The sequence below is a fragment of the Oncorhynchus mykiss genome, chromosome 11, assembly GCF_057628025.1.
Source record: "Oncorhynchus mykiss isolate SJ-2025 chromosome 11, ASM5762802v1, whole genome shotgun sequence".
Taxonomy (NCBI): Eukaryota; Metazoa; Chordata; class Actinopteri; order Salmoniformes; family Salmonidae; genus Oncorhynchus; species Oncorhynchus mykiss.
This window is the reverse complement of record NC_143032.1, coordinates 14,570,810-14,598,163: the sequence shown is the minus strand read 5'-3', so window position 1 is coordinate 14,598,163 and position 27,354 is coordinate 14,570,810. Positions and strand designations below refer to the sequence as shown.

At 43.0% G+C, this 27,354-nt stretch overlaps 1 protein-coding gene across 2 annotated transcripts in view; it reads right to left on the bottom strand.

Moving 5' to 3' along the window:
- The window catches only part of cpa6 (carboxypeptidase A6), a 46,222-nt gene extending 21,537 nt beyond the window's left edge, over positions 1-24,685 (bottom strand). Inside the window, exons 1-2 of one of the 2 annotated variants that reach the window (XM_036934955.2) lie at positions 23,884-24,685; positions 4,481-4,556 (exon numbers count right to left, since the gene is read on the bottom strand). In XM_036934955.2, coding sequence (XP_036790850.1) covers positions 4,481-4,556; positions 23,884-23,999 — 192 coding nt within the window. In that variant the 5' untranslated portion in view covers positions 24,000-24,685. The remainder of the gene's footprint in view (positions 1-4,480; positions 4,557-23,883) is intronic. The other variant, XM_036934956.2, reaches the window with a different exon arrangement.
- Positions 24,686-27,354: the final 2,669 nt, after the last annotated feature.

Sequence of the window (27,354 nt, the reverse complement as noted above, 5' to 3'; positions counted from 1 at the left end):
TGTGACACTCAAGGGCCTACTCTCTCTGTTTGGCTTCAGTCTCTCTGTGAAGGTGAGGAGTGTGACTTTGGCACAGAGGACGTCGCGGCGCAACGCGGATAAACTAAGAAAAACATGTCTCAACAGCAGCTGTCCAAACAGTAGCCGCCATCTCCAAGGTCTTCAGGCCCACTGTCCCTCCTTAGACACAGACTCAGGCCAGACCAAGACAAACATGGGGGGTCCACCAAACAATAACTGGTTATTTAGCCATCAGAACAAAAAAAATCATGGCTTTTATGGGTCAGTTGACCTTTCCCCCTATCTGTCCCTTGTTTCTTTGAGCTAGTATTTCTGGTTGTCAGGACAGTTCAGCCCAAACCTGAACCCTAGATGTAGGATCTTAATTTGAGCCAGTTTGCTACACTTCTAATCCTGCAGCAACAAGAAATGTCAATTAAAATGTTGATTATAATTAATGGACATTATTGTAGGGGTTGATGCATTCAAAATAATTTTTAAACCTTAAATACACTAAACGTTTAAAATGTCCTGCATGACATTTCTCCTGAAAAAGGGTGATCAAATTAAGATCCTACATCTGTAGCTATCTGAACCTGGCTAAGGATAACTATAACAGCCCAAACAGTTCCCAGCACACCCCAAACATATCTAAAACACTACCAAATAGGCCCTAGCAGTGAAATACAAACACTGCTCAACATATTCCACCTCTGACAAACACTGTTCAATATATCCCACCTCTGACAAACACTGCTCAACATATCCCACCTCTGACAAACACTGTTCAATATATCCCACCTCTGACAAACACTGCTCAACATATCCCACCACTGACAAACACTGTTCAATATATCCCACCTCTGACAAACACTGCTCAACATATCCCACCTCTGACAAACACTGCTCAACATATCCCACCACTGACAAACACTGCTCAACATATCCCACCACTGCTCAACATATCCCACCTATGACAAACACTGCTCAACATATCCCACCACTGACAAACACTGCTCAACATATCCCACCACTGCTCAACATATCCCACCACTGCTCAACATATCCCACCACTGACAAACACTGCTCAACATATCCCACCACTGCTCAACATATCCCACCACTGCTCAACATACCACACCACTGCTCAACATATCCCACCACTGACAAACACTGCTCAACATATCCCACCACTGCTCAACATATCCCACCACTGACAAACACTGCTCAACATATCCCACCACTGCTCAACATATCCCACCACTGCTCAACATATCCCACCACTGCTCAACATATCCCACCACTGCTCAACATATCCCACCACTGCTCAACATATCCCACCACTGCTCAAAACATTCTAAAGCGGGACGGCTGCATTCACGGGCAAACGTGAACTTATCAATTCGACTCAGTTTTCATATATTAACCTTGACCACCCAGGCAGGTTCCAGGCCTATTTTCCTACTTCACTAATAACATCAGTACCACTGCTGGGAGTTTATCTTCAAGGGAAGGAAAGTGTAGGAAGGTCGCCGGTGTTCCTGGCATTGCTGTGTAATTGTTCCCAAATGGTATTGGGAATGTCACAGGCCACAGCAGACACTTTCTCGCCTTCTCCGATGAGCCTGAAGGTTTTTCCAACTGCAAAGGTCAATGAACCAGATGTCTTTCTGACTGCACCGTGAACTGCCTCATTTACCTCTCTGTAAAATTAGCCAGAAGAAGAATGTACACTAACTATAGTATGATTACTATGGTTCTATGTTGATGGTTTTATCGTGGCCGATTTTACCATTCTACTAAGCCATATGGAATTGTTTTAAGGTCATACCAAGGATAATTTAGCTATTTGATTTTGCATTTTATGATCACGTGATGTATCAAAAAAAATATATTTTTTTTTTTAATTAACAAATATTTTTGTCCTTACTGCCATTAGCCCATACAAAACGCATTGAATAACAGATTCACTACATGGAACAACAGATAGTCCACAAAAAAATATAAAAAGGAAGATTGTTCTGAAGTGTCCCTCCTATTATTGGGTATGACACTACAAGCTTGATACACCTGTATTTGGTGAGTTTCTCCCATTCTTCTTTGCAGATCCTCTCAAGCTCTGTCAGGTTGGATGGGGAGGGTTGCTGCACAGATATTTTCAGGTCTCTCCAGAGATGTTCGATCGGATTCTAGTACGGGCTCTGGCTGGGCCACACAAGGACATTCAGAGACTTGATCTTGAAGCCACTCCTGCGTTGTCTTGGCTGTGTGCTTAGGGTCGTTGTCCTGTTGGAAGGTGAACCGTCACCCCAGTCTGAGGTCCTGAGCGCTCTGGAGCGTGTTTTCATCAAGGATCTCTCTGTACTTTGCTCCGTTCATCTTTCCCTCGATCCTGAATAGTCTCCCAGTCCCTGCCGCTGAAAAACATCCCTACAGCATGATGCTGCCACCACCATGCTTCACCATAGGGATGAAGCCAGGTTTCCTCCAGACGTGACGCTTGGCATTCAGGCCAAAGAGTTCAATCTTGTTTTCATCAGTCCAGAGAATCTTGTTTTTCATGGTCTGAGAGTCTTTGGGTGCCTTTTGGCAAACTCCAAGCAGGCTGTCATGTGCCTTTTACTGAGGAGTGGCTTCCGTCTGGCCACTCTACCATAAAGGCCTAGTTGGTGGAGTGCTGCAGAAATGGTTGTTCTTCTGGAAGGTTCTCCCATCTCCACAGAGGAACTCTAGAGCTCTGTCAGAGTGACCATCTGGTTCTTGGTCACCTCCCTGACCAAGGCCCTTCTCCCCAGATTGCTGAGGCTGGTCGGACGGCCAGCTCTAGGAAGAGTCTTGGTGGTTCTCAACTTCTTCCATATAAGAATGATGGAGGCCACTGTGTTCTTGAGGACTATCAATGCTGCAGAAATGTTTTGGTACTCTTTTCCAGATCTGTGCCTCGACACAATCCTGTTCCGGCACAGCCAGAAGAGGACTGGCCACCCCACATATGCTCTCTCTAATTATCTCTTTCTTTCTCTCTCTCGGAGGACCTGAGCCCTAGGACCATGCCCCAGGACTACCTGACATGATGACTCCTTGCTGTCCCCAGTCCACCTGACCGTGCTGCTGCTCCAGTTTCAACTGTTCTGCCTTATTATTATTCGACCATGCTGGTCATTTATGAACATTTGAACATCCTGGCCATGTTCTGTTATAATCTCCACCCGGCACAGCCAGAAGAGGACTGGCCACCCCACATAGCCTGGTTCCTCTCTAGGTTTCTTCCTAGGTTTTGGCCTTTCTAGGGAGTTTTTCCTAGCCACCGTGCTTCTACACCTGCATTGCTTGCTGTTTGGGGTTTTAGGCTGGGTTTCTGTACAGCACTTTGAGATATCAGCTGATGTACGAAGGGCTATATAAATACATTTGATTTGATTTGATCCGGAGCTCTACGGACAATTCCTTTGACCTCATGGCTTGGTTTTCGCTCTGACATGCACTGTCAACTGTGGGACCTTATATAAACAGGTGTGTGCCTTTACAAATAATGTCCAATCAAATCAATTTACCACAGGTGGACTCTAATCAAGTTGTAGAAACATCTCAACGATGATCAATGGAAACAGGATGCACATGAGCTCAATTTTGAGTCCCATAGCAAAAGGTCTGAATACTTACTTACGTAAATAAGGTATTTAAAAAAAAACAATTGCAACTACAAAAAAATAGTTTTCACTTTGACATTATGGGGTATTGTGTGTGGATTGCTGAGGTTTGAATATGAAAAAAAATCTATTTCAGAATAAGGCTGTAACGTAACAAAATGTGGAAAAAGTCAAGGTGTCTGAATAGTTTTTGAAGGCACCGTATATTTCCATACATTTTTCCAACTGGTACAGGGAGACATTCAGACGAGTCTTGTGAGGCCTGGTGGGTGTACAAGAGCAAAACAACTGACATGTACATGAGAGTCACACCTTTGCACAGAGGGGTCATATCAGTGTGTGGCCCAAACGGTTTGGACGCTACAGACAGAAGTACCAACTTCAGACGAGTCTCCTGACACCATCGTGTTCATCTTTCCATAGAGTGGTCATAGTAGTTTGTAGACCAAACCATTCGGACGCTACAGACAATTTTGTGAGAAGACTGATTTTCAGGATGTCTCATGGTCTGACAAACACAGCTTTAGCTCTGTCACCTTTCACCGCAGATACGAAAGTGCGACGTAGGCAGATGCGGTGGATAGAGACGCATCCAAAAATCCAAATCGCTAGCTTAAACTAACATATTTTTATAATAATTTTTTTATGCTGTAAATCAGATTCCCTCGTGGCGAGGACATCGACTTCAGGGGCTTTTAAACAACCACTCTGTCATAATCATCAGGGGTGATGACTGGATTAATTGTGTGTGTGTGTGTGTGTGTGTGTGTGTGTGTGTGTGTGTGAGAGAGAGAGAGATAGAGAGACTATTGAACACAAGACATCATTACCTTGATGTTTCCCAGGAGTTTCTTCAGCACCTGAACCTCCTCTTTGTTGCTGGGAGTTATCCTGAAGACTTGATCCCTGAAGAAGCAGAGGGAAGCAGGTAAGTTATCCTGAAGACTTGATCACTGAAGAAGCAGAGGGAAGTAGTTAAGTTATCCTGAAGACTTGATCCCTGAAGAAGCAGAAGGAAGCAGGTAAGTTATCCTGAAGACTTGATCACTGAAGAAGCAGAGGGAAGCAGGTAAGTTATCCTGAAGACTTGATCACTGAAGAAGCAGAGGGAAGCAGGTAAGTTATCCTGAAGACTTGATCCCTGAAGAAGCAGAGGGAAGCAGGTAAGTTATCCTGAAGACTTGATCACTGAAGAAGCAGAGGGAAGCAGGTAAGTTATCCTGAAGACTTGATCCCTGAAGAAGCAGAGGGAAGCAGGTAAGTTATCCTGAAGACTTGATCATTGAAGAAGCAGAGGGAAGCAGGTAAGTTATCCTGAAGACTTGATCCCTGAAGAAGCAGAGGGAAGCAGGTAAGTTATCCTGAAGACTTGATCACTGAAGAAGCAGAGGGAAGCAGGTAAGTTATCCTGAAGACTTGATCCCTGAAGAAGCAGAGGGAAGCAGGTAAGTTATCCTGAAGACTTGATCACTGAAGAAGCAGAGGGAAGCAGGTAAGTTATCCTGAAGACTTGATCCCTGAAGAAGCAGAGGGAAGCAGGTAAGTTATCCTGAAGACTTGATCACTGAAGAAGCAGAGGGAAGCAGGTAAGTTATCCTGAAGACTTGATCCCTGAAGAAGCAGAGGGAAGCAGGTAAGTTATCCTGAAGACTTGATCACTGAAGAAGCAGAGGGAAGCAGGTAAGTTATCCTGAAGACTTGATTACTGAAGAAGCAGAGGGAAGCAGGTAAGTTATCCTGAAGACTTGATCCCTGAAGAAGCAGAGGGAAGCAGGTAAGTTATCCTGAAGACTTGATCACTGAAGAAACAGAGGGAAGCAGGTAAGTTATCCTGAAGACTTGATCACTGAAGAAGCAGAGGGAAGCAGGTAAGTTATCCTGAAGACTTGATCCCTGAAGAAGCAGAGGGAAGCAGGTAAGTTATCCTGAATACTTGATCACTGAAGAAGCAGAGGGAAGCAGGTAAGTTATCCTGAAGACTTGATCACTGAAGAAGCAGAGGGAAGCAGGTAAGTTATCCTGAAGACTTGATCCCTGAAGAAGCAGAGGGAAGCAGGTAAGTTATCCTGAAGACTTGATCCCTGAAGAAGCAGAGGGAAGCAGGTAAGTTATCCTGAAGACTTGATCACTGAAGAAGCAGAGGGAAGCAGGTAAGTTATCCTGAAGACTTGATCCCTGAAGAAGCAGAGGGAAGCAGGTAAGTTATCCTGAAGACTTGATCACTGAAGAAGCAGAGGGAAGCAGGTAAGTTATCCTGAAGACTTGATCCCTGAAGAAGCAGAGGGAAGCAGGTAAGTTATCCTGAAGACTTGATCACTGAAGAAGCAGAGGGAAGCAGGTAAGTTATCCTGAAGACTTGATCACTGAAGAAACAGAGGGAAGCAGGTAAGTTATCCTGAAGACTTGATCACTGAAGAAGCAGAGGGAAGCAGGTAAGTTATCCTGAAGACTTGATCCCTGAAGAAGCAGAGGGAAGCAGGTAAGTTATCCTGAAGACTTGACCACTGAAGAAGCAGAGGGAAGCAGGTAAGTTATCCTGAAGACTTGATCCCTGAAGAAGCAGAGGGAAGCAGGTAAGTTAAGTAACATGTTCTATATGCTGATTCTACTATAAAGGGAGTTACTTTACTGAAAACAAATATAAACACAACATGTATTGATCCCATGTTTCATAAGATGAAATAAAATATCCCAGAAATGTTCCATACTCACAAAAAGTTTGTTTCTCTAAAATGTTGTGCACAAACGTACTTACATCCCTGTTAGTAAGCATTTCTCCTTTGCCAAGATAATCCATCCACTTGACAGGTGTGGCATATCAAGAAGCTGATTAAACAGCATGATCATTACACAGGTGCACCTTGTGCTGAGGACAATAAATGGCCACTCTAAAATGTGCAGTTTTGTCACACAACACAATGCCACAGATGCTCAACTCTTTTGCTGCCAGTTGTTCTTGTGTATCATACAATGCATCCATCTGGCAGAGGAAGAGACATTTATAACTAGAGTACAGAGGCCTGCCGTCGTCCTGCATTAGTTGGAACCCACAGTTTGATTCCATATAGCATTTGTTTTTTATCAGTATAGCCACGCAGCACACTGAACATCCCCTATGCCGTTTCATGCTCGGGAATCGTGAGACAGAAATACATGTTCTTGTGAATAGAATTCCCCGACATGCATAGCGAACAAAAGTCAATTCATGGGCATCTCGGACCTCACAGCTAACGTCCAATTGGAGAACATCAGTTGGGGAGTTTTTTAATCGTTCAGAGCATAAAGTCTTTATTTAACAGTGTTATCTGGCAAAGATATTGATGTGAGTTTCTGTGCCTCTGCCTCCTCACATGTTGTTTTCACCATATCAATTGCATCCGTTAATATCAAAGTCTCTGCAATAGTGTGTTGTTTCATAGCGTAGCAGGCCTAGCCATTCACCATGGGAATTACAGCATAGACATTGTTAATGTTGTAAATTACTATTGTAGCTGGAAATTGATGATTTTTTATGGAATATCTACATAGGTGTACAGAGGCCCATTATCAGCAACCATCACTCCTGTGTTCCAATGGCACGTTGTGTTAGCTAATCCAAGTTTATAATTTTAAAAGGCTAATTGATCATTAGAAAACCCTTTTGCAATTATGTTAGCACAGCTGAAAACTGTTGTTCTGATTAAAGAAGCAATGAAACTGGCCTTCCTTAGACTAGTTGAGTATCTGGAGCATCAGCATTCGTGGGTTCGATTACAGGCTCAAAATGGAAAGAAACAAAGGACTTTCTTCTGCAACTCTTCAGTCTATTCTTGTCTGAGAAATGAAGGCTATTCCATGTGAGAAAATGCCAAGAAACTGAAGATTTCGTAGAACGCTGTGTACTACTCCCTTTACAGAACAGCGCAAACTGGCTCTAACCAGAATAGAAAGAGGACTGGGAGGCCCCGGTGCACAACTGAGCAAGAGGACAAGTACATTAGAATGTCTAGTTTGAGAAACAAACGCTTCACGCTTCAAGTCCTCAGCTGGCAGCTTCATTAAATAGCACCTGCAAAAGGTGACTCCGGGATGCTGGCATTCTAGGCAGAGTTGCAAATAAAAAGCCATATCTCAGACTGGCCAATAAAAAGAAAAGATTAAGATGGGCAAAATAACACAGACACTAGACAGAGGAAGATTGGAAGAAAAAAGTTACGGACAGACAAATCTAAGTTTGAGGTGTTCGGATCACAAATAATAACATTCATGAGAAGCAGAAAAATGAAAAGATGCTGTCAAGCATGGTGGGGGCAATGTGATGGTCTGGGGGTGCTTTGGTGGTGGTAAAGTGGGAGATTTGTACAGGGTAAAAGGTATCTTGAAGACGGAAGGCTATCACTCCATTTTGCAACGCCATGTCATACCCTGTGGATGGCGCTTAATTGGAGACAATTTCCTCCTACAACAGGACAATGGCCCAAAACACAGCTCCAAATTATGTAAGAACTATTTGGGGAAGAAGCAGTCAGCTGGTATTCTGTCTATAATGGAGTGGCCAGCACAGTCACCGGATCTCAACCCTATTGAGCTGTTGTGGGAGCAGCTTGACCGTATGGTTCGTAAGAAGTGCCCATCAAGCCAATCCAACTTGTCTCCCAGGAAGCATGGGGTGAAATCTCTTCAGATTACCTCAACAAATTGACAACTAGAATGCCAAAGGTCTGCAAGGCTGTAATTGCTGCAAATGGAGGATTCTTTGACGATTGAAAAGTATGAAGGACGCAATTATAATTTCAATAAAAAATCACTATTTATAACCTTGTCAATGTCTTGACTATATTTCCAATTCATTTTGTAACTCATTTCATTTATGTTTTCATGGAAAACAAGGAGATTTCTAAGTGACCCCAAACTTTTGCATGGTAGTGTATATTTATTTCTTTAGGATTTGGGAAATTCTCCCGCGACCCCACTTTCATATCAGGCGACCCCACATGGGGTCACAATCCCTAGTTTGGGAACCACTGTACTACACAGTACAGTATGATAGCGTCGCTCCTATCGTTCTCCTTTCCATTTCTAAAGAGATTGAACAGGATCTTAAGCACTTACAAATTCGTAACATAGTGTACGAATTTCAGGATTTAATTTATTTATTTGTATTTATCTTTTTTTTCAGCACAGAACATATCACAAGAAATTGGTGACGTTGTGAACAATTGTGCAACATTTTCGGGGACCGGTTTGGGCTCCTGAGGGTTACTTTCAAAACTACTGTCTGAAATTATACAAAATCTTTATAAGGCATCTTTAATTCCCTAGTGACGTGAGAGGATCTTTGTTACGGCTGAGGACTCCCTAGAGTAGGTGGAGGGTGTGGTACTGGAGCTACTAACTACCTCATAAGGCCCACCTATCTGTGTCTGTAAGTCATCTGTCCCCTATACAAACCACAGTCAGGATGAAAGAGTTTCATGAATTCAGTCAGATTATAAATTACTTCACTAAGAGCACATCACTCTATGACATTTCTCAGCCATAGTGTCAGAGTTAATGCATTCTCCCTTTTTACACGACTGGAGAATGACACTTCATTGCGAGAGAGAGGGTTAAGGCATGGGCTGGGTCCTGTTTTAGTGTAAGATCTGGGATAGATGACAGGGTCATACCAGTGCCAAACAATTTGGCTGACAGATCATTATAGGATCGTGTTACAGCATTTTGTGTTCCACACACAGGTGATGTGATGGGACAGAGATTTGTTTTTACAACACAGATTCAATTGAGACATTTGAGAATCAGGGGTCTTAAATAACATGAATGTACATTAAGATCCAAGCATTAAACTAAAGACATACCACACACATTTACATCATTTGAAAACATCTAAATGTAGACAAGGTGAACTTAACATAACCTTTACATACCTGGTGAGATTTCAGGAAAATAAAGAATGCCAGAACTCTGATGAGAAAATATAAAACCAAACATATTGTTTAGCCTACTACTGTATATCATTGTAAAAAATATAAATATATAAACCCAAACATATTGTTTAGCCTACTACTGTATATCATTGTAAAAAATATAAATATATAAAACCAAACATATTGTTTAGCCTACTACTGTATATCATTGTAAAAAATATAAATATATAAAACCAAACATATTGTTTAGCCTACTACTGTATATCATTGTAAAAAATATAAATATATAAACCCAAACATATTGTTTAGCCTACTACTGTATATCATTGTAAAAAATATAAATATATAAAACCAAAAATATTGTTTAGCCTACTACTGTATATCATTGTATTGAATGAACTTTGTTCATTGGTAGCACTGGTTAGGAGCCCCAATGAACAGCATGAATGAGGACAGAGTTAAGGAGCTACGGTACCAGTATGTACAGGTAAAACATATATCTATGTAACTACTTTACAGCAACATTTTATAGTGATAGTAAGAATAAACTGCACACATTTACATTGCTGTGGAAGGAACATGCAATATATGTACATTTTATGTCACTCTTCCTTACCAAAACAAATTCAACTGTGTGTTCTGGGATATAGCGTATCATGGAGTTGGAATCAAGTGAACACTCTCACAACTTTGTATACGTGGATGAGGCTGGCTTCAACCTGACCAAATGCAGAAGGCGGGGTCGGAATATCATCGGTCACAGAGCTACTGTGGATTTGCCAGGCCAATGGGGAGGAAATATCACCATGTGTGCTGCTATTTCGGAGCATGGTGTCCTAACCCATATCCCCCTTATAGGGCCATACAACACCCAGCATCTACTCAACTTTTTAGAGACTCTCTACAGGGCTCTCATCCCTGATGATGAGAGGGGTCTGTTTAGAGAGGATTTGCCAAAGTATGTGGTCATTTGTGATAATGTGAGTTTCCATCGATCAAACATCATAAGGCAATGATTTGTGACCCACCCGAGGATGCTCATAGAATTCCTCCCACCTTATTCACCATTCCTTAACCCAATTGAGGAGTTATTTTCAGCATGGAGGGGGAAGGTGTACGATCGTCAGCCACACACACAGATGACCCTGCTGGCTGCAATGGATGCAGCATGTGAGGACATCACAGTAGACGGCTGCAGAGGATGGATAAGGCATTCCAAAAGATTATTTCCATGTTGCATTGGAAGGGAAGGTTTCCTGTGTTTCTTTCTAATTTAGTTTGTTTCCCTTTGTGCCCCTTGGGTTGTCCAGTCTCTTTCAATCAATAACCCACATACAGTAATATGTAAATAGTACTGTTGAAATTGATATATGCCATAGAAGTGCAGCCTTGTGCATTTTCAATACAGTAACTGTCATCCAAACTGTAGCCTAAGTTTACATCAGGTAATACTGTCAAAGTACACAGTTACATTGACAACATGCCTAAACATTTAGACGACCTTGTTCGTGAACAATGACTCAATGACTTATCATTCTGATGACACTGATATGATCATTGGCATGAATGTTTACTTTTGAGAGATGTACTAAGGATTTTTAGTGACTGACTAGCTTTAGAAACATATCTATTGTATATTGCAGTTTGTACAAATTGTTCTGAGAAATGCACTTATTATTTTGCACATGTTAGGGATGATGTGAAAAATGCACCAAAGCGACTGAGAAAAACTGTAAATAACTGAATACATTTTTTTGTTATCAAACAAACAGTTAGCGGCCAGCAAGTAGGCTTAGTGTAGAGTTCAAGACATGGTTAATGGAATTATCATTTCAGAAATCATGCAAATCCACAATAGAAAAAAAAATGTAGATCAGGTGATAAGAGTCATAATGTTTGAACGGTTTGGGCTATAGACAAGCAGTTTGGGCTAGAGACAAGTGGTTTGGGCTACAGACAAGCAGTTTGGGCTAGAGACAAGTGGTTTGGGCTACAGACAAGCGGTTTGGGATAGAGACAAGTGGTTTGGGCTACAGACAAGCAGTTTGGGCTAGAGACAAGTGGTTTGGGCTACAAACAAGCAGTTTGGGCTAGAGACAAGTGGTTTGGGCTAGAGACAAGCAGTTTGGGCTAGAGACAATTTGTTTGGGCTACAGACAAGCGGTTTGGGCTAGAGACAAGTGGTTTGGGCTACAAACAAGCAGTTTGGGCTAGAGACAAGTGGTTTGGGCTAGAGACAAGCAGTTTGGGCTAGAGACAATTTGTTTGGGCTACAGACAAGCGGTTTGGGATAGAGACAAGTGGTTTGGGATAGAGACAAGTGGTTTGGGCTACAGACAAGCGGTTTGCTGAAGTTGGAGACTTTTATCTCCCTCATCGACTTCAAACATCTGCTATTTGAGCAGCTAACCGATCGCTGCAGCTGTACATAGTCTATCGGTAAATAGCCCACCCAATTTTACAGGACGCAGTTGCAAATGAGAACTTGTTCTCAACTAGCCTACCTGTTTAAATAAAGGTGAAATAAAAAAAAATAAAAAAAATAAAATTGGGATAGAGACAAGTGGTTTGGGATAGAGACAAACGGTTTGGGATAGAGACAAGTGGTTTGGGATAGAGACAAGTGGTTTGGGCTACAGACAAGTGGTTTGGGCTAGAGACAAGTGGTTTGGGCTAGAGACAAGTGGTTTGGGCAAGAGACAAGTGGTTTGGGCTAGAGACAAGTGGTTTGGGCTACAGACAAGTGGTTTGGGCTAGAGACAAGTGGTTTGGGCTAGAGACAAGTGGTTTGGGCTAGAGACAAGTGGTTTGGGCTAGAGACAAGTGATTTGGGCTCGAGACTAGCAGTTTAGACTAGAGACAAGTGGTTTGGACTAGAGACTAGCAGTTTAGACTAGAGACAAGTGGTTTGGACTAGAGACTAGCAGTTTAGACTAGAGACAAGTGGTTTGGACTAGAGACTAGCAGTTTAGACTAGAGACAAGTGGTTTGGACTATAGACAATTGTAAAGGGGTGAAGCATGACGGTTTAGGGGCTGGGCTATGTAGTAGGCCCTGCTCACAGTTGGTACAGTGAAGCCTAATCAGACTTGCCCGTGTGCATCATGCTTCTCACAGGTGAGGTGCAAAGGGAAGTGAGCACTGGGGCTACCGGACTTTCCAGGTAAGAAAGGGTTTACAGAGCGGCAAATGAAGTCGGGTTTTATATATTTCAAATTGGCCTGCTATTGGTCAAATTTTTTATACTAATTTACCAATCACATCATGTTTTGTTTTGTATACCTATTTTGACTGGTCCCTGAACCCATAAAGACAATGTAAAAACCCTTCTTAACTTTCCCATCTGTTAGACCTAAAGTCTGAGGCAAAGAGCCTAAAGCCTATAAAACTATAGGTTTGAAAACTGTGGCTGAGAGCTGAAACACATACTTTTTTTTAACAAAGAAGAAGCACCTTCATCAACTTCCAATCCACTGTCCTCCAAGAGTTCCTGAATGTTCTGTTTACTCTCACAGGTGAGGTGAAATTATACAATGTAGTCTAGCCTATTGGCTTTGCACACATCGGACAATACAAATATATAAACTTTGCTCCCAACGGCACATATCATTTTTGCCATTCAGTGTAGCTTATTATCTGGGCGAATATTTCTTTAGGCGCAATGGTGCTAAATCTAAATTCCAGGTTACACAGCAAAATAGTTAGGAGGATGTACGACCAATAGGATCGCAATTTAGAGCCCTGACCCTGACTATGAAACACATTGGTGAAAATAACCTAAAAATCCATACCACATTATTAGATTCAGTAGCAAACAACGTCAATCATAGGACTGTTTGAAGCCCTAGCAATTCCTTTCAGGTGTAAACATGGGAAACAGATGAATGAAAAACACTTCATGTGATTCTGATGTTCCATTGGGGCTAGCAGTCAATTCTTATTCTCATCTGTCTAACACTGCATCTGAATCTCCTGTCTTCATAGGATATAAAGGCAATCCCTAGACACACTGAGAATGTATCTACACTAACAATACTGTCATAAAGACAACAACATCATTAGAAGGAAACCAGTCTGCTAGTCCCACATCTATCCCTTGTGTTTGACTAACTGAAACCATATCAACCACCTAAGCTTTCATGGATTGGCTTTCATATTTCTCCACACAGTACATCAAGTCAGCGACCAGATTCATACTGTACTGTAAAGCTTTGCATAGGAATCCATTTCCCGTCCGGTTTAAATTACATTTGAAATGAAACTATTAACTGTATGGATGTATGAGTGTGGTATTTCAACTAAACGGAAACAACTGTTCCCTATAAACTCTTAATGAAGGCGTGTCACAAATGGGACTTGGCATAGTTCAGCACCTGTCACAGACAGCTCTCGTTAGGCTATATCCAAGCTCTTGGAATCAATGTTTACATTCCTGTGGGAACTCATAATATGAACTTTGTAACCGTATAGCTTCCGTCCCTCTCCTCGCCCCTACCTGGACTCGAACCAGGGACCCTCTGAACACATAGACAACAGCCACCCTCGAAGCATCGTTAACCATCGCGCCACAAAAGCCATTGCCCTTGCAGAGCAAGAGGAAAAACTACTTCAAGGTCTCAGAGCTAATGAAGTCACCGATTGAAGTGCTATTAGCACGCACCACTGCTAACTAGCTAGCCATTTCACATCGTTACACTCACTCCCTATAGCTCTCTCTCTATATATTTATCTTCCTCACTCCTTATAGCTCTCTCTCTCTATATATATATTTCTCTTCCTCACTCCCTATAGCTCTCTCTCTCTCTATTTCTCTTCCTCACTCCCTATAGCTCTCACTCTCTCTATTTCTCTTCCTCACTCCCTATAGCGCTCTCTCTCCACCTTTCTATTTCTCTTCCTCACTCCCTATAGCTCTCTCTCTCTCTCTCTCTCTATTTATCTTCCTCACTCCCTACAGCGCTCTCTCTCTCTCTATTTCTCTTCCTCACTCCCTATAGCTCTCTCTCTCTCTCTCTATTTCTCTTCCTTACTCCCTACAGCGCTCTCTCTCCACCTTTCTATTTCTCTTCCTCACTCCCTATAGCTCTCTCTCTCTCTATTTCTCTTCCTCACTCCCTACAGCGCTCTCTCTCTCTATCTATTTCTCTTCCTCACTCCCTATAGTTCTCTCTCTCTCTCTATTTCTCTTCCTCACTCCGTGCGCTCTCTCTCTCTATTTCTCTTCCTCGCTCCCTATAGCTCTCTCTCTCTCTCTCTCCTCACTCCCTTTAGCTCTCTCTCTCTCCCTCTTGCTCTTTTTTTCTCTTCCTCACTCCCTATAGCTCTCTCTCTCTCCCTCTCGCTCTCTATTTCTCTTCCTCACTCCCTATAGCTCTCTCTCTCTATATTTCTCTTCCTCACTCCATATAGCTCTCTCTTTCTCTCTGTCTCTCTATTTCTCTTCCTCACTCCCTATAGCTCTCTCTCTCTCTCGCTCTCTCTCTCTGTCTCTCTCTCTCTCTCCCTCTCGCTCCCTCTCTCTCTCTCTCTCTCCTCACTCCCTATAGCTCTCTCTCTCTCCCTTTCGCTCTTTTTTTCTCTTCCTCACTCCCTATAGCTCTCTCTCTCTCCCTTTCACTCTTTTTTTCTCTTCCTCACTCCCTATAGCTCTCTCTCTCTCTCTCTATTTCTCTTCCTCACTCCCTATAGCTCTCTCTCTCTCCCCCTCTCTTTTTCTCTTCCTCACTCCCTATAGCTCTCTCTCTCTCTCCTCACTCCCTATAGCTCTCTCTCTCTCCCTTTCGCTCTTTTTTTCTCTTCCTCACTCCCTATAGCTCTCTCTCTCTCTCTCTTTTTCTCTTCCTCACTCCCTATAGCTCTCTCTCTCTCTCCTCACTCCCTATAGCTCTCTCTCTCTCCCTTTCGCTCTTTTTTTCTCTTCCTCACTCCCTATAGCTCTCTCCCCCTCTCTTTTTCTCTTCCTCACTCCCTATAGCTCTCTCTCTCTCCCCCTCTCTTTTTCTCTTCCTCACTCCCTATAGCTCTCTCTCTCTATTTCTCTTCCTCACTCCCTATAGCTCTCTCTCTCTCTCTATTTCTCTTCCTCACTCCCTATAGCTCTCTCTCTCTCCCTCTCGCTCTCTTTTTCTCTTCCTCACTCCCTATAGCGCTCTCTCCCCCTCTCTTTTTCTCTTCCTCACTCCCTATAGCTCTCTCTCTCTATTTCTCTTCCTCACTCCCTATAGCTCTCTCTCTCCCTCTCTCTCTCTCTCTCTCTCTCTTTCTCTTCCTCACTCCCTATAGCTCTCTCTCTCTCTCTATTTCTCTTCCTCACTCCCTATAGCTCTCTCTTTCTCTCTCTCTCTCTATTTATCTTCCTCACTCCCTATAGCTCTCTCCCTCCCTCTCGCTCTCTCTCTCTCTCTCTTTTTATCTACCTCACTCCCTATAGCACTCTCTCTCTCTCTCTCTTTCTCTTCCTCACTCCCTATAGCGCTCTCTCTCCACCTTTCTATTTCTCTTCTTCACTCCCTATAGCTCTCTCTCTCGCTCTCTCTCTCTCTCTCTTTTTATCTACCTCACTCCCTATAGCACTCTCTCTCTCTCTCTCTTTCTCTTCCTCACTCCCTATAGCGCTCTCTCTCCACCTTTCTATTTCTCTTCTTCACTCCCTATAGCTCTCTCTCTCTATTTCTCTTCCCCACTCCCTATAGCACTCTCTCTCTCCCTCTGTCTATTTATGCCTTTCTCTATCATGTTTCCATTTTCCACCAGGTCTTTCACACTGTGACACATTGTGTTGTGGCCCCCTTAAACAAAGGTGGCCCAGGGCCGCTTATAGGGATGAGGGAGAGAAGGAACAAAGGGGCATTACACCCCACTCCAGCGGCCACAAGAAATGCCACCAACAGCCCTTCCCCAATGCTACACGCAGCCTCATTGCCTACAGGTTAGAGCATGACTTAGAGACCCTTCATCTAGGGCAAAATCCCTTTCCACCCCAAACTTGAAAACTGTGTAGCTCATGCAATGTCCAATACACCATTTCATTTCTATGTTTCTATGCCCATACATGCTGGTTCTGAAACAACAGATAGTGGCTTTCTCTTTTGTTTCCCTATGATACATTATCAATGGCATTTTAAATAATAACGACTTCTTAGTCAGATTTGAGCGACAATGACATCATATGACAAAGTGCACCCTATAGAATTCAAAACAATCCACCAAGGCTGCAGTCTAGTTCTACTCCTGAAAGGTGTTTTATCGTCACCCAAATTGACCCATCTTTTCCTTGTCATAGCGATCCCCATGGATCATAGACTCTCTGTCAAAACGCTGGCACTGCCTTCTCAGTGTGTCTCAGTGTGTCTTTAAAGCCTGCTGTGCACTGGTAGCATTTCTTTCTAGGCTAAAGCTGTCTTTTAAGCTGTCAATCTGACATTTCACTCAGCTCTCTCTATGGCAGTAACCTTTTAACTGAGCCCTTGGCACTAAGACAGAAGGCACTTCTCTGTAGTCCTTTTGGATACCGAGAGAAATTCTATTATCGCTCCACTCTGTACTGTAGGCCCACCTTCAATATACCCAACTCTGTGTGCCCCATTGTTGAGGGAATAGGGGCACATAGTCCTTCTGTATCACAATATCAAGATCTGACAAGTGTACTGTATTCAGGGTTTCCGCTTTATGTATTTAGCCGCAGCACACAAATTGTGGCTGCCACTACAAAAAAACTAAAATATATATTAATAATACTAATATTTTGTTTCGGGATGGTAAAATGTGTTCAGTGTAAACTTACATAAAAAGAACATGAGCTGGCGCACACCCAGAGTAATAGTTTGTGTGGAGGTGCTGACTAACGGACAATAAACTATAAAATATCAAAATAAAGAAAGTCGCACACTCCATGTGTAATCTCCCAGCAATTTAATGGGTATTTACCAACGTTTTGGCACCACTGTGCCTTCCTCAGGGTCACTGTGCCTTCCTCAGGGTCACTGTACCTTCCTCATGGTCACTGTGCCTTCCTCATGGTCACTGTGCCTTCCTCAGGGTCACTGTGCCTTCCTCAGGGTCACTGTGCCTTCCTCAGGGTCACTGTGCCTTCCTCATGGTCACTGTGCCTTCCTCAGGGTCACTGTGCCTTCCTCATGGTCACTGTGCCTTCCTCAGGGTCACTGTGCCTTCCTCAGGGTCACTGTGCCTTCCTCAGGGTCACTGTGCCTTCCTCAGGGTCACTGTGCCTTCCTCAGGGTCACTGTGCCTTCCTCAGGGTCACTGTGCCTTCCTCAGGGTCACTGTGCCTTCCTCAGGGTCACTGTGCCTTCCTCAGGGTCACTGTGCCTTCCTCAGGGTCACTGTGCCTTCCTCATGGTCACTGTGCCTTCCTCAGGGTCACTGTGCCTTCCTCATGGTCACTGTGCCTTCCTCAGGGTCACTGTGCCTTCCTCAGGGTCACTGTGCCTTCCTCATGGTCACTGTGCCTTCATCAGGGTCACTGTGCCTTCCTCAGGGTCACTGTGCCTTCCTCAGGGTCACTGTGCCTTCCTCATGGTCACTGTGCCTTCCTCAGGGTCACTGTGCCTTCCTCAGGGTCACTGTGCCTTCCTCAGGGTCACTGTGCCTTCCTCATGGTCACTGTGCCTTCCTCAGGGTCACTGTGCCTTCCTCAGGGTCACTGTGCCTTCCTCAGTGTCACTGTGCCTTCCTCAGGGTCACTGTGCCTTCCTCATGGTCACTGTGCCTTCCTCAGGGTCACTGTGCCTTCCTCAGTGTCACTGTGCCTTCCTCAGGGTCACTGTGCCTTCCTCAGTGTCACTGTGCCTTCCTCAGGGTCACTGTGCCTTCCTCAGGGTCACTGTGCCTTCCTCATGGTCACTGTGCCTTCCTCAGGGTCACTGTGCCTTCCTCAGTGTCACTGTGCCTTCCTCAGGGTCACTGTGCCTTCCTCAGGGTCACTGTGCCTTCCTCAGGGTCACTGTGCCTTCCTCAGGGTCACTGTGCCTTCCTCAGGGTCACTGTGCCTTCCTCATGGTCACTGTGCCTTCCTCAGGGTCACTGTGCCTTCCTCAGGGTCACTGTGCCTTCCTCAGGGTCACTGTGCCTTCCTCAGGGTCACTGTGCCTTCCTCAGGGTCACTGTGCCTTCCTCAGGGTCACTGTGCCTTCCTCAGTGTCACTGTGCCTTCCTCAGGGTCACTGTGCCTTCCTCAGTGTCACTGTGCCTTCCTCAGGGTCACTGTGCCTTCCTCAGTGTCACTGTGCCTTCCTCAGGGTCACTGTGCCTTCCTCATGGGCACTGTGCCTTCCTCATGGTCACTGTGCCTTCCTCAGGGTCACTGTGCCTTCCTCATGGTCACTGTGCCTTCCTCATGGTCACTGTGCCTTCCTCAGGGTCACTGTGCCTTCCTCAGTGTCACTGTGCCTTCCTCAGGGTCACTGTGCCTTCCTCAGGGTCACTGTGCCTTCCTCAGTGTCACTGTGCCTTCCTCAGGGTCACTGTGCCTTCCTCAGGGTCACTGTGCCTTCCTCAGTGTCACTGTGCCTTCCTCAGGGTCACTGTGCCTTCCCTCAGGGTCACTGTGCCTTCCTCAGGGTCACTGTGCCTTCCTCAGTGTCACTGTGCCTTCCTCATGGTCACTGTGCCTTCCTCAGGGTCACTGTGCCTTCCTCAGTGTCACTGTGCCTTCCTCAGGGTCACTGTGCCTTCCTCAGGGTCACTGTGCCTTCCTCAGGGTCACTGTGCCTTCCTCATGGTCACTGTGCCTTCCTCAGGGTCACTGTGCCTTCCTCAGGGTCACTGTGCCTTCCTCATGGTCACTGTGCCTTCCTCAGGGTCACTGTGCCTTCCTCATGGTCACTGTGCCTTCCTCAGGGTCACTGTGCCTTCCTCAGGGTCACTGTGCCTTCCTCAGGGTCACTGTGCCTTCCTCAGGGTCACTGTGCCTTCCTCAGGGTCACTGTGCCTTCCTCAGGGTAATGTCATGATTTTGATAGTTTTCAGTGTAAACTTAAACAACTAAAACCAGATATAAAGTACGTAGAAAGAAAATGGCATGGTATGGGGCCTCGATGGATTTTGTTATAATGTTTGAGTCACTCAGATTGCATAAGAACACGGCATAAGTGTCACGGATCCCTCCGTAACAGTCATTACGCACACCTGGTGTCACGATCGTTTAATGATGGATCGGACCAAGGCGCAGAGTGCATAGAGTTCCACATCTTTAATAAAGAAACTCACCAACAAAAACAATAAACAGCAAACGAGACGTAACGACTGGAGTGCTCACAGGCACTACACGAAAACAAGATCCCACAAACTAAGGTGGGAAAAAAGGCTGCCTAAGTATGATCCCCAATCAGAGACAACGATAGACACCTGCCTCTGATTGGGAACCATACCCGGCCAACAAAGAAATAGAAAAACTAGAATGCCCACCCAAATCACACCCCGACCTAACCAAATAGAGAAATAAAAAGGCTCTCTAAGGTCAGGGCGTGACACCTGGTCCCTATTCCCATTGATTAGTTACTGTATAAGTGTGCCCTTTGTTCACCATTGTCCTGTCGATTAAAGTTCTATGTCCATTGGTCATGTGCTATGTTGTTTTGGCTTTCTGGTCACGTATATCATGCAGATGATTAGGGGTCTCGTCCCGTGTGATAATCATTGTGTGATTGTGTATTTATTCGAGGCACTCCTCGCTCTTTTGTTTAGGTTTCAACTAGAGGTCGACCGAATATGATTTTTTCAACACCGATACCGATTATTGGAGGACCAAACAAAAGCCGATACCGATTAACCGGACGATTTTTACATTTCTTTGTAATAATGACAATTACAACAGTACTGAAGGAACACTTATTTTAACTTAATATAACACATCAATAAAATCAATTTAGTCTCAAATAAATAATGAAACATGTTCAATTTGGTTTAAATAATGCAAAAACAAAGTGTTGGAGAAGAAAGTAAAAGTGCAATATGTGCCATGTAATAAAGCTAACGTTTTAAGTTCCTTACTCAGAACATATGAAAGCTGGTGGTTCCTTTTAACACTAGTCTTCAATATTCCCAGGTAAGAAGTTTTAGGTTGTAGTTATTTTAGGACTATTTCTCTCTATACAATTTGTATGTCATATACCTTTGACTATTGGATGTTCTAATAGGTATTTTAGTATTGCCAGCATAATCTCGGGAGTTGATAGGCTTGAAGTCATAAACAGCGCAATGCTTGAAGCACAGCGAAGAGCTGCTGGCAAATGCAAGAAAGTGCTGTTTGAATGAATGCTTACGAGCCTGCTGCTGCCTACCACCGCTCAGTCAGACTGCTCTATCAAATCATAGACTTAATTATAATATAATAACACACAGAAATACGAGCCTTAGGTCATTAATATGGTCAAATTCGTAAACAATAATTTCCAAAACAAAATGTTTATTCTTTCAGTGAAATATGGAACCATTCGTATTTTATCTAACGGGTGGCATCCCTAAGTCTAAATATTGCTGTTACATAGCACAACCTTCAATGTTATGTCATAATTATGTACAATTCTGGCAAATTAATTACGGTCTTTGTTAGGAAGAAATGGTCACAGTTCACAGTTCGCAACGAGCCAGGCGGCCCAAACTGCTGCATATACCCTGACTCTGCTTGCACAGAATGCAAGAGAAGGGACACAATTTCCCTAGTTAAAAGAAATTCATGTTAGCAGGCAATATTAATTAAATATGCAGGTTTAAAAATATATACTTGTGTATTGATTTTAAGAAAGGCATTGATGTTTATGGTTAGGTACACATTGGTGCAACGACAGTGCTTTTTTCGCGAATGCGCTTATTAAATCACCTGTTTGGTGAAGCAGGCTGTGATTCAATGATAAATTAACAGGCACCGCATTGATTGTATGCAACGCAGGACAAGCTAGTTAAACTAGTAATATCATCAACCATGTGTAGTTAACTAGTGATTATGTTAAGATTGATTGTTTTTTACAAGATAAGTTTAATGCTAGCTAGCAACTTACCTTGGCTCCTTGCTGCACTCGCATAACATGTAGTCAGCCTGCCATGCAGTCTCCTCGTGGAGTGCAATGTAATCGGCCATAATCGGTGTCCAAAAATGCTGAGTACTGTCATGGATCCCTCCGGAACTGTCATTACGCACACCTGGTCCCTATTCCCATTGATTAGTAATTGTATGAGTGTGGCCTTTGTTCACCATTGTCCTGTTGATTATTGTTGCTATGTCCATTGGTCGTGTGAGAACCTGTGCTATGTTGTTTTGGCTTTCGTGCCACTTATATGGTGCAGATGATTACGGGTCTCATCCCATGTGATAATCAATGTGCGATTGCGTATTTATTGGAGGTACTCTTCGCTATTTTGTTTGGGTTTCAACCCTGTGTTTTGTTACGTGTTTGTTTGGTCTTCGTCCCCATGCCTTTACAAGGCACGCTGTCATTTGGAAAATAAAACCCCTATTACACATTCCTGTGCCTGTCTCCCGATCTATTTATAGCATCATGACATTAAGCCATGGAAAAGGTTGTAGAATTGCAGGAAATTAGCTTTAAAACAGAAATATTTCTCTCAGCCCCCATGAAAAAAAATTTGCATTGCAGGAAACTAGCTTTAAAACAGAAATATTTCTCTCAGCCCCCATGAAAAAAAAATTGCATTGCAGGAAACTAGCTTTAAAACTGTAAAATGTTCTCTCCGCTGCATAGCAAAGCGGGTAGAATTGCAGGGAATTAGCTTTAGAACCGTGCAATTGGCCACGCTCACTACCCCCCCATGCTAACTTTACCACCTCTGCTGAAAAAAATCCTAGGGGAAACACTGGTATTAGACCATGCTCAACCAACAGGAGACATGATAATTACCGAAAGCAAACTCATATAATCACAAAGATTTAACAACAATAGTGACCATTTAGTCCTTAAGACTCAAGGCTCATTGTGCAATCCTTCAACAGATTAAAACTCAGTGGGACAACACCCACTATCATACAGTATAAGGAATTCTGAACAGAACGGCACAGAGTTCCCTACAGTGTCAGCGTCGGGAGTCTTGTTTCCTTGCCCTGGTTTTCCTACCTTGATAAAGTGGGATGGTCTGTGCTGAGCAGCTAGGGTTTGGGTGGGTTACCGGGGCTTTTGGAACAAGTCCAGGATCCAGGAACGAGGGGGGTGGGGCTATGGAAGGACAGATGGGATCCTGCTGTGCCTCCCAAAACTACCCCAAAGCTCCCTGAAATTATGCCTAGAGGAGAGCAATTACTTGCTCAGGAATACCCTCTAAAATTGCCCAAAGTGTACTCTAAACTATCCCTCAGTTCCCCAATGTGCTTCAGGCGCCCAAAATGTTCCCTCTGTGCCCCCTCGGTGTGCCCCATGCACCTTGACGGAACTCTGTGAATTCCAGAACTTCACCACAGCCAGGTTCTCTTCTGAGGTTCTCTGTCCCAAAAGAGGCTGTCTCCCAATGTTCCATTTTCCCTGATCTGTCTGGTATCAACTGCAGTTGCTGCATCTCTAACTAGCCAGCACTTATCATAAGAGCTGTGGGGCCAAAACGTGACAACTGTAGGCTTATCTTACATCCATCATAACATCTTGGTGTTCCATATGTCTCGAATACACAAAGTAGAAAACACGTGTCTCCAGCAAGGATTATTTACTATCCATACGAGAGAAAAACGTGCACTCACACATACAAAGTTGCTTTGGAAAATCCATCTCTTTTCAACAGGAGATGAGGGGAAGTAAACCCCATGCTTCATCTGAGGATAGAATTACTTTCAGTAGACCAACTTAAATCAGCAAAGTAGAAACAATAACAAAGCGTCCCCGCCTCTGTTTCGGTAAAAAGCTGAGGGATAGGGCTAGAGAAATGTAGGCCTAACCACTCTCAAATTCGTAGAATGAGCTATGGATGCAAAGGCTACCATCCATGATATCACATGCATTGTTTTCACTATGTTTTTAGTGGTTGTTGACATTTACTTTATTTATCAACATTGGAGTAAAACAAGCTTATATTTTGAGTTCTGATGGGATATGACAGTTTAACTAAGTTCATGACTCATTGATAGCCTATGTTATAATCTTCCAGAATCAATGGGTAGGCTATATTTCATGAATGAATGAATCCAAAAATGGATGTAGCAACTGCTGATTGCCCCTTTAAAATACAGATAATTCCTTTTATGTTTTACCCTTCTTTGTTTTACCTCATAGGTGTTCAACTTCAAGTTTTCAACACGAATGAGAGCTCAGGATTCAACTTTATCTTCCAGTCACAAAGCTCAGAAATGAATGAGAATCCTCACTTACCCTGCATAGCGGTTGTTGTAGAGGTACGCACCAACGGGACATAGCACGTTACTGAGGATAATCACACAGCCCAGTAAAACTAAGGTTTGAACTGCGCATCTAAAGTTAACTGCCATCCCGAGCAAATATTAATAATGACAGAGGATAGCCCCACTTTTCGCCCTCCAATTTGATTTCTCTGCAGACTGTAGATCAACTTCGTATAAGAATATAAACGAGGATAAAAATTAGTACGGGGCCCCAGTCAACAGGTTTGATTATGAAGCCTCATGTGTCGTTGGTGCGTTCAGCGCGTTGTTCCGTTGACGCTCCTCTGACAATTGCACAAAAGGGCTGCGAAGGTGCGAAAGTCGGTCAACTGGCACCGGGGAGTCATTTAGCCACCTCGGTGAAGCCCTGGTGTGAATTGAAGGATATCCCGTTCTTTTTAAAATGTGCAGAATCTGTCACGTGACCCGGTGTGTGTCAAGGAGGTCGGTAAATGGATCCCTATCCCGTTTGGATACGAATAGTGCTATGCTATACACTGAACCCTCCCTAACCTTAACCGTAACACCTAGCTTAACCCTAACATTAACCCTTACTACCTAACCCTAACATTAACCGATACCTTAACCATTTGAAATGTCAACTTCAATGGGGTAGAGACTTCCCGATTATCCCAAATAGCAGAGTGTTACCGAAGCGAGTTATTTAAATCGATAGCATCGTTTAGTTACACTGTGAACAGGACCATATGCCTCTTGCAAAATAGGCTTTGCCTGACGGTGCTCTATCGGAGAAGAAACGTCAGTTTGGCCAGAGCAGTGTGGATGGGCAGACAGGCTATATAGCCTGCCTGACAAAGAACAAACTCTAACAACAAAATAACTATTGGGGTCTTTAAATACATTTTGGAGAACAGATATTAATCCATTTATAAAATAAACAAAAATGTAAGTATTAAATTACCTGGTATGATGGTGCATTGATATAATAATAGCCATTATTTTTTGCATTTATGCACAAAGTCGACCTTTAAATTAACTTTCCACTGTTTCCATATGTCTATGAAATATGATCTATAATTATGGTGCCTTCAGAATGTATTCATACCCCTTGACTTATTCCACATTTTGTTGTGTTATAGGCTGAACTCAAAATGGATTCATTTTTTTTCTGACCCATCTACACACAATAACCCATAATGAAGTGAAAACAGATGCTTCTACAAGGTATTGACTCAGAGGTGGGAATACTTATGTAAATTAGATATTTCTGTATTTTATTTTCAATAAATATTTGTTAAAATGTCTAAAAACATATTTTCACTTTGTCATTATGGGGTATTGTGTGTAGATGGGTGAGAAATTGTATTTATTTAATCAGGTTGCAACACAACAACATGTGGAATAAATCAAGGGGTATGAATACTTTCTGAAGGCACTGTAGTTACAATATGAGTGAAATAGTTTCCTTCCAAAAAATGTTAATCAAGTATTTTAAAAAGCAGCTTTTCTGTGTTGGTATGGTGTGGGCGTATACCGGTCACAAAACATATTCATGCAATGACATCATCCTCTACGAGGAAATAGAAAGCATTTTTTAAATGGTCTGTTTGAGATAGAAGCTTGAGGTGGTTAAGAGTATAGGAGAAGTCATCAACATGATTTGGGTATCAGTTAACAGAATTTGAACTGTTAAAAGTGAGATGTTTCCAGGGCAGTTCATTTAAAACAGATAATGTTTCTCTCTGCCCCATGGCAAAATGTGTAGAATTGCAGGAAATTAGCTTTAAAACGGCAACATTTTATCTCAGACTCATGACAAAATGTATAGAATAGCATTATAAAACCGCACATTTTTCTCTCTGCACCATGGCAAAATGTGTTGAAATGCAGGAAGTTTGTTTATTCCTAAAATAAATATTTCCACTTATCCTTTCACTTATACTGTGTTTTCAAAATCCCCCTCCATATACCCCTCAAAATAAACCTCAAGAGAGGGATAATAAGTAATGTCAAACTGTGTAGAATTACAGGAAATGCGTTTAAAACTATATATATATATATATATATATATATATATATCCACAGTACTAGTCAAAAGTTTGGGCACACCTATTCATTCAAGGGTTGCTCTTGATTTTTACTATTTTCTACATTGTAGAACAATAGTTACGACATCAACACTATGAAATAACACATATGGAATCGTGCAGTAACCAAAAGAGTGTCAAACAAATCAAAATATATTTTAGATTCTTCAAAATAGCCACCCTTTGCCTTGATGACAGCTTTGCACGGTCTTGGCATTCTCTCAACCAGTTTCACCTGGAATGCTTTTCCAACAGTCTTGAAGGAGATCCCACATATTCTGAGCACTTGTTGGCTGCTTTTCCTTCACTCTGCGGTCCAAGTCATCCCAAACCATCTCAGTTGGGTTAAGGTCGGGTGATTGTGGAGGCCAGGTCATCTGATGCAGTGCTCCTTCACTATCCTTCTTTGTCAAATAGCCCAGCCTGGAGTTGTGTTGGGTCATTGTCCTGTTGAAAAACAAATGATTGTCCCACTAAGCACAAACCAGATGTCTGCAGTATCACTGCAGAATGCTGTGGTAGCCATGCTGGCTAAGTGTGCCTTGAATTTTAAATAAATCCCTGACATAGTCACCAGCAAAGCACCCCCACATCATTACACCTCACCTCCATGCTTCACGGTGGGAACCACACGTGGAGATCATCCGTTCACCTACTCTGCGTCTCACAAAGACACGGCGGTTGGAACTAAAATCTCAAATTTGGACTCATCAGTCCAAAGAACAGATTTTCACCAGTCTAATGTCCATTGCTCGTGTTTCTTGGCCCAAGCAAGTCTCTTCTTATTATTGGTGTCCTTTAGTAAGTGGTTTCTTTGCAGCAATTCAACCATGAAGTCCTGATTCACGCATTCTCTACTGAACAGTTGATGTTGAGATGTGTCTGTTACTTGAACTCTGTGAAGCATTTATTTGGGCTGCAATCTGAGGTGCAGTTAACTCTAACACACTTATGCTTTGCAGCAGAGGTCACTCTGGGTCTTCCTTTCCTGTGGCGGTCCTCATGAGAGACAGTTTCATCTTAGCGCTTGATGGTTTTTGTGACTGGAAGTTTTTGAAACGTTCCAGATTGACTGACCTTAATGTCTTAAAGTGATGATGGACTGTTGTTTCTCTTTGCTTATTTGAGATGTTCTTGCCATAATATGGACTTGGTCTTTTACCAAATAGGGATATCTTCTGTATACCACCCCTACCTTGTCACAACACAAGTGATTGACTCAAACACATTAAGAAGGAAAGAAATTCCACAAATGTACATTTATCAAGACACACCTGTTTATTGAAATGCATTCCAGGTGACTACCTCATGAAGCCGGTTGAGAGAATGCCAAGCGTGTGCAAAGCTGGCATCAAGGCAAACAGTGGCTACTTTGAAGAAACTGAAATATAAAA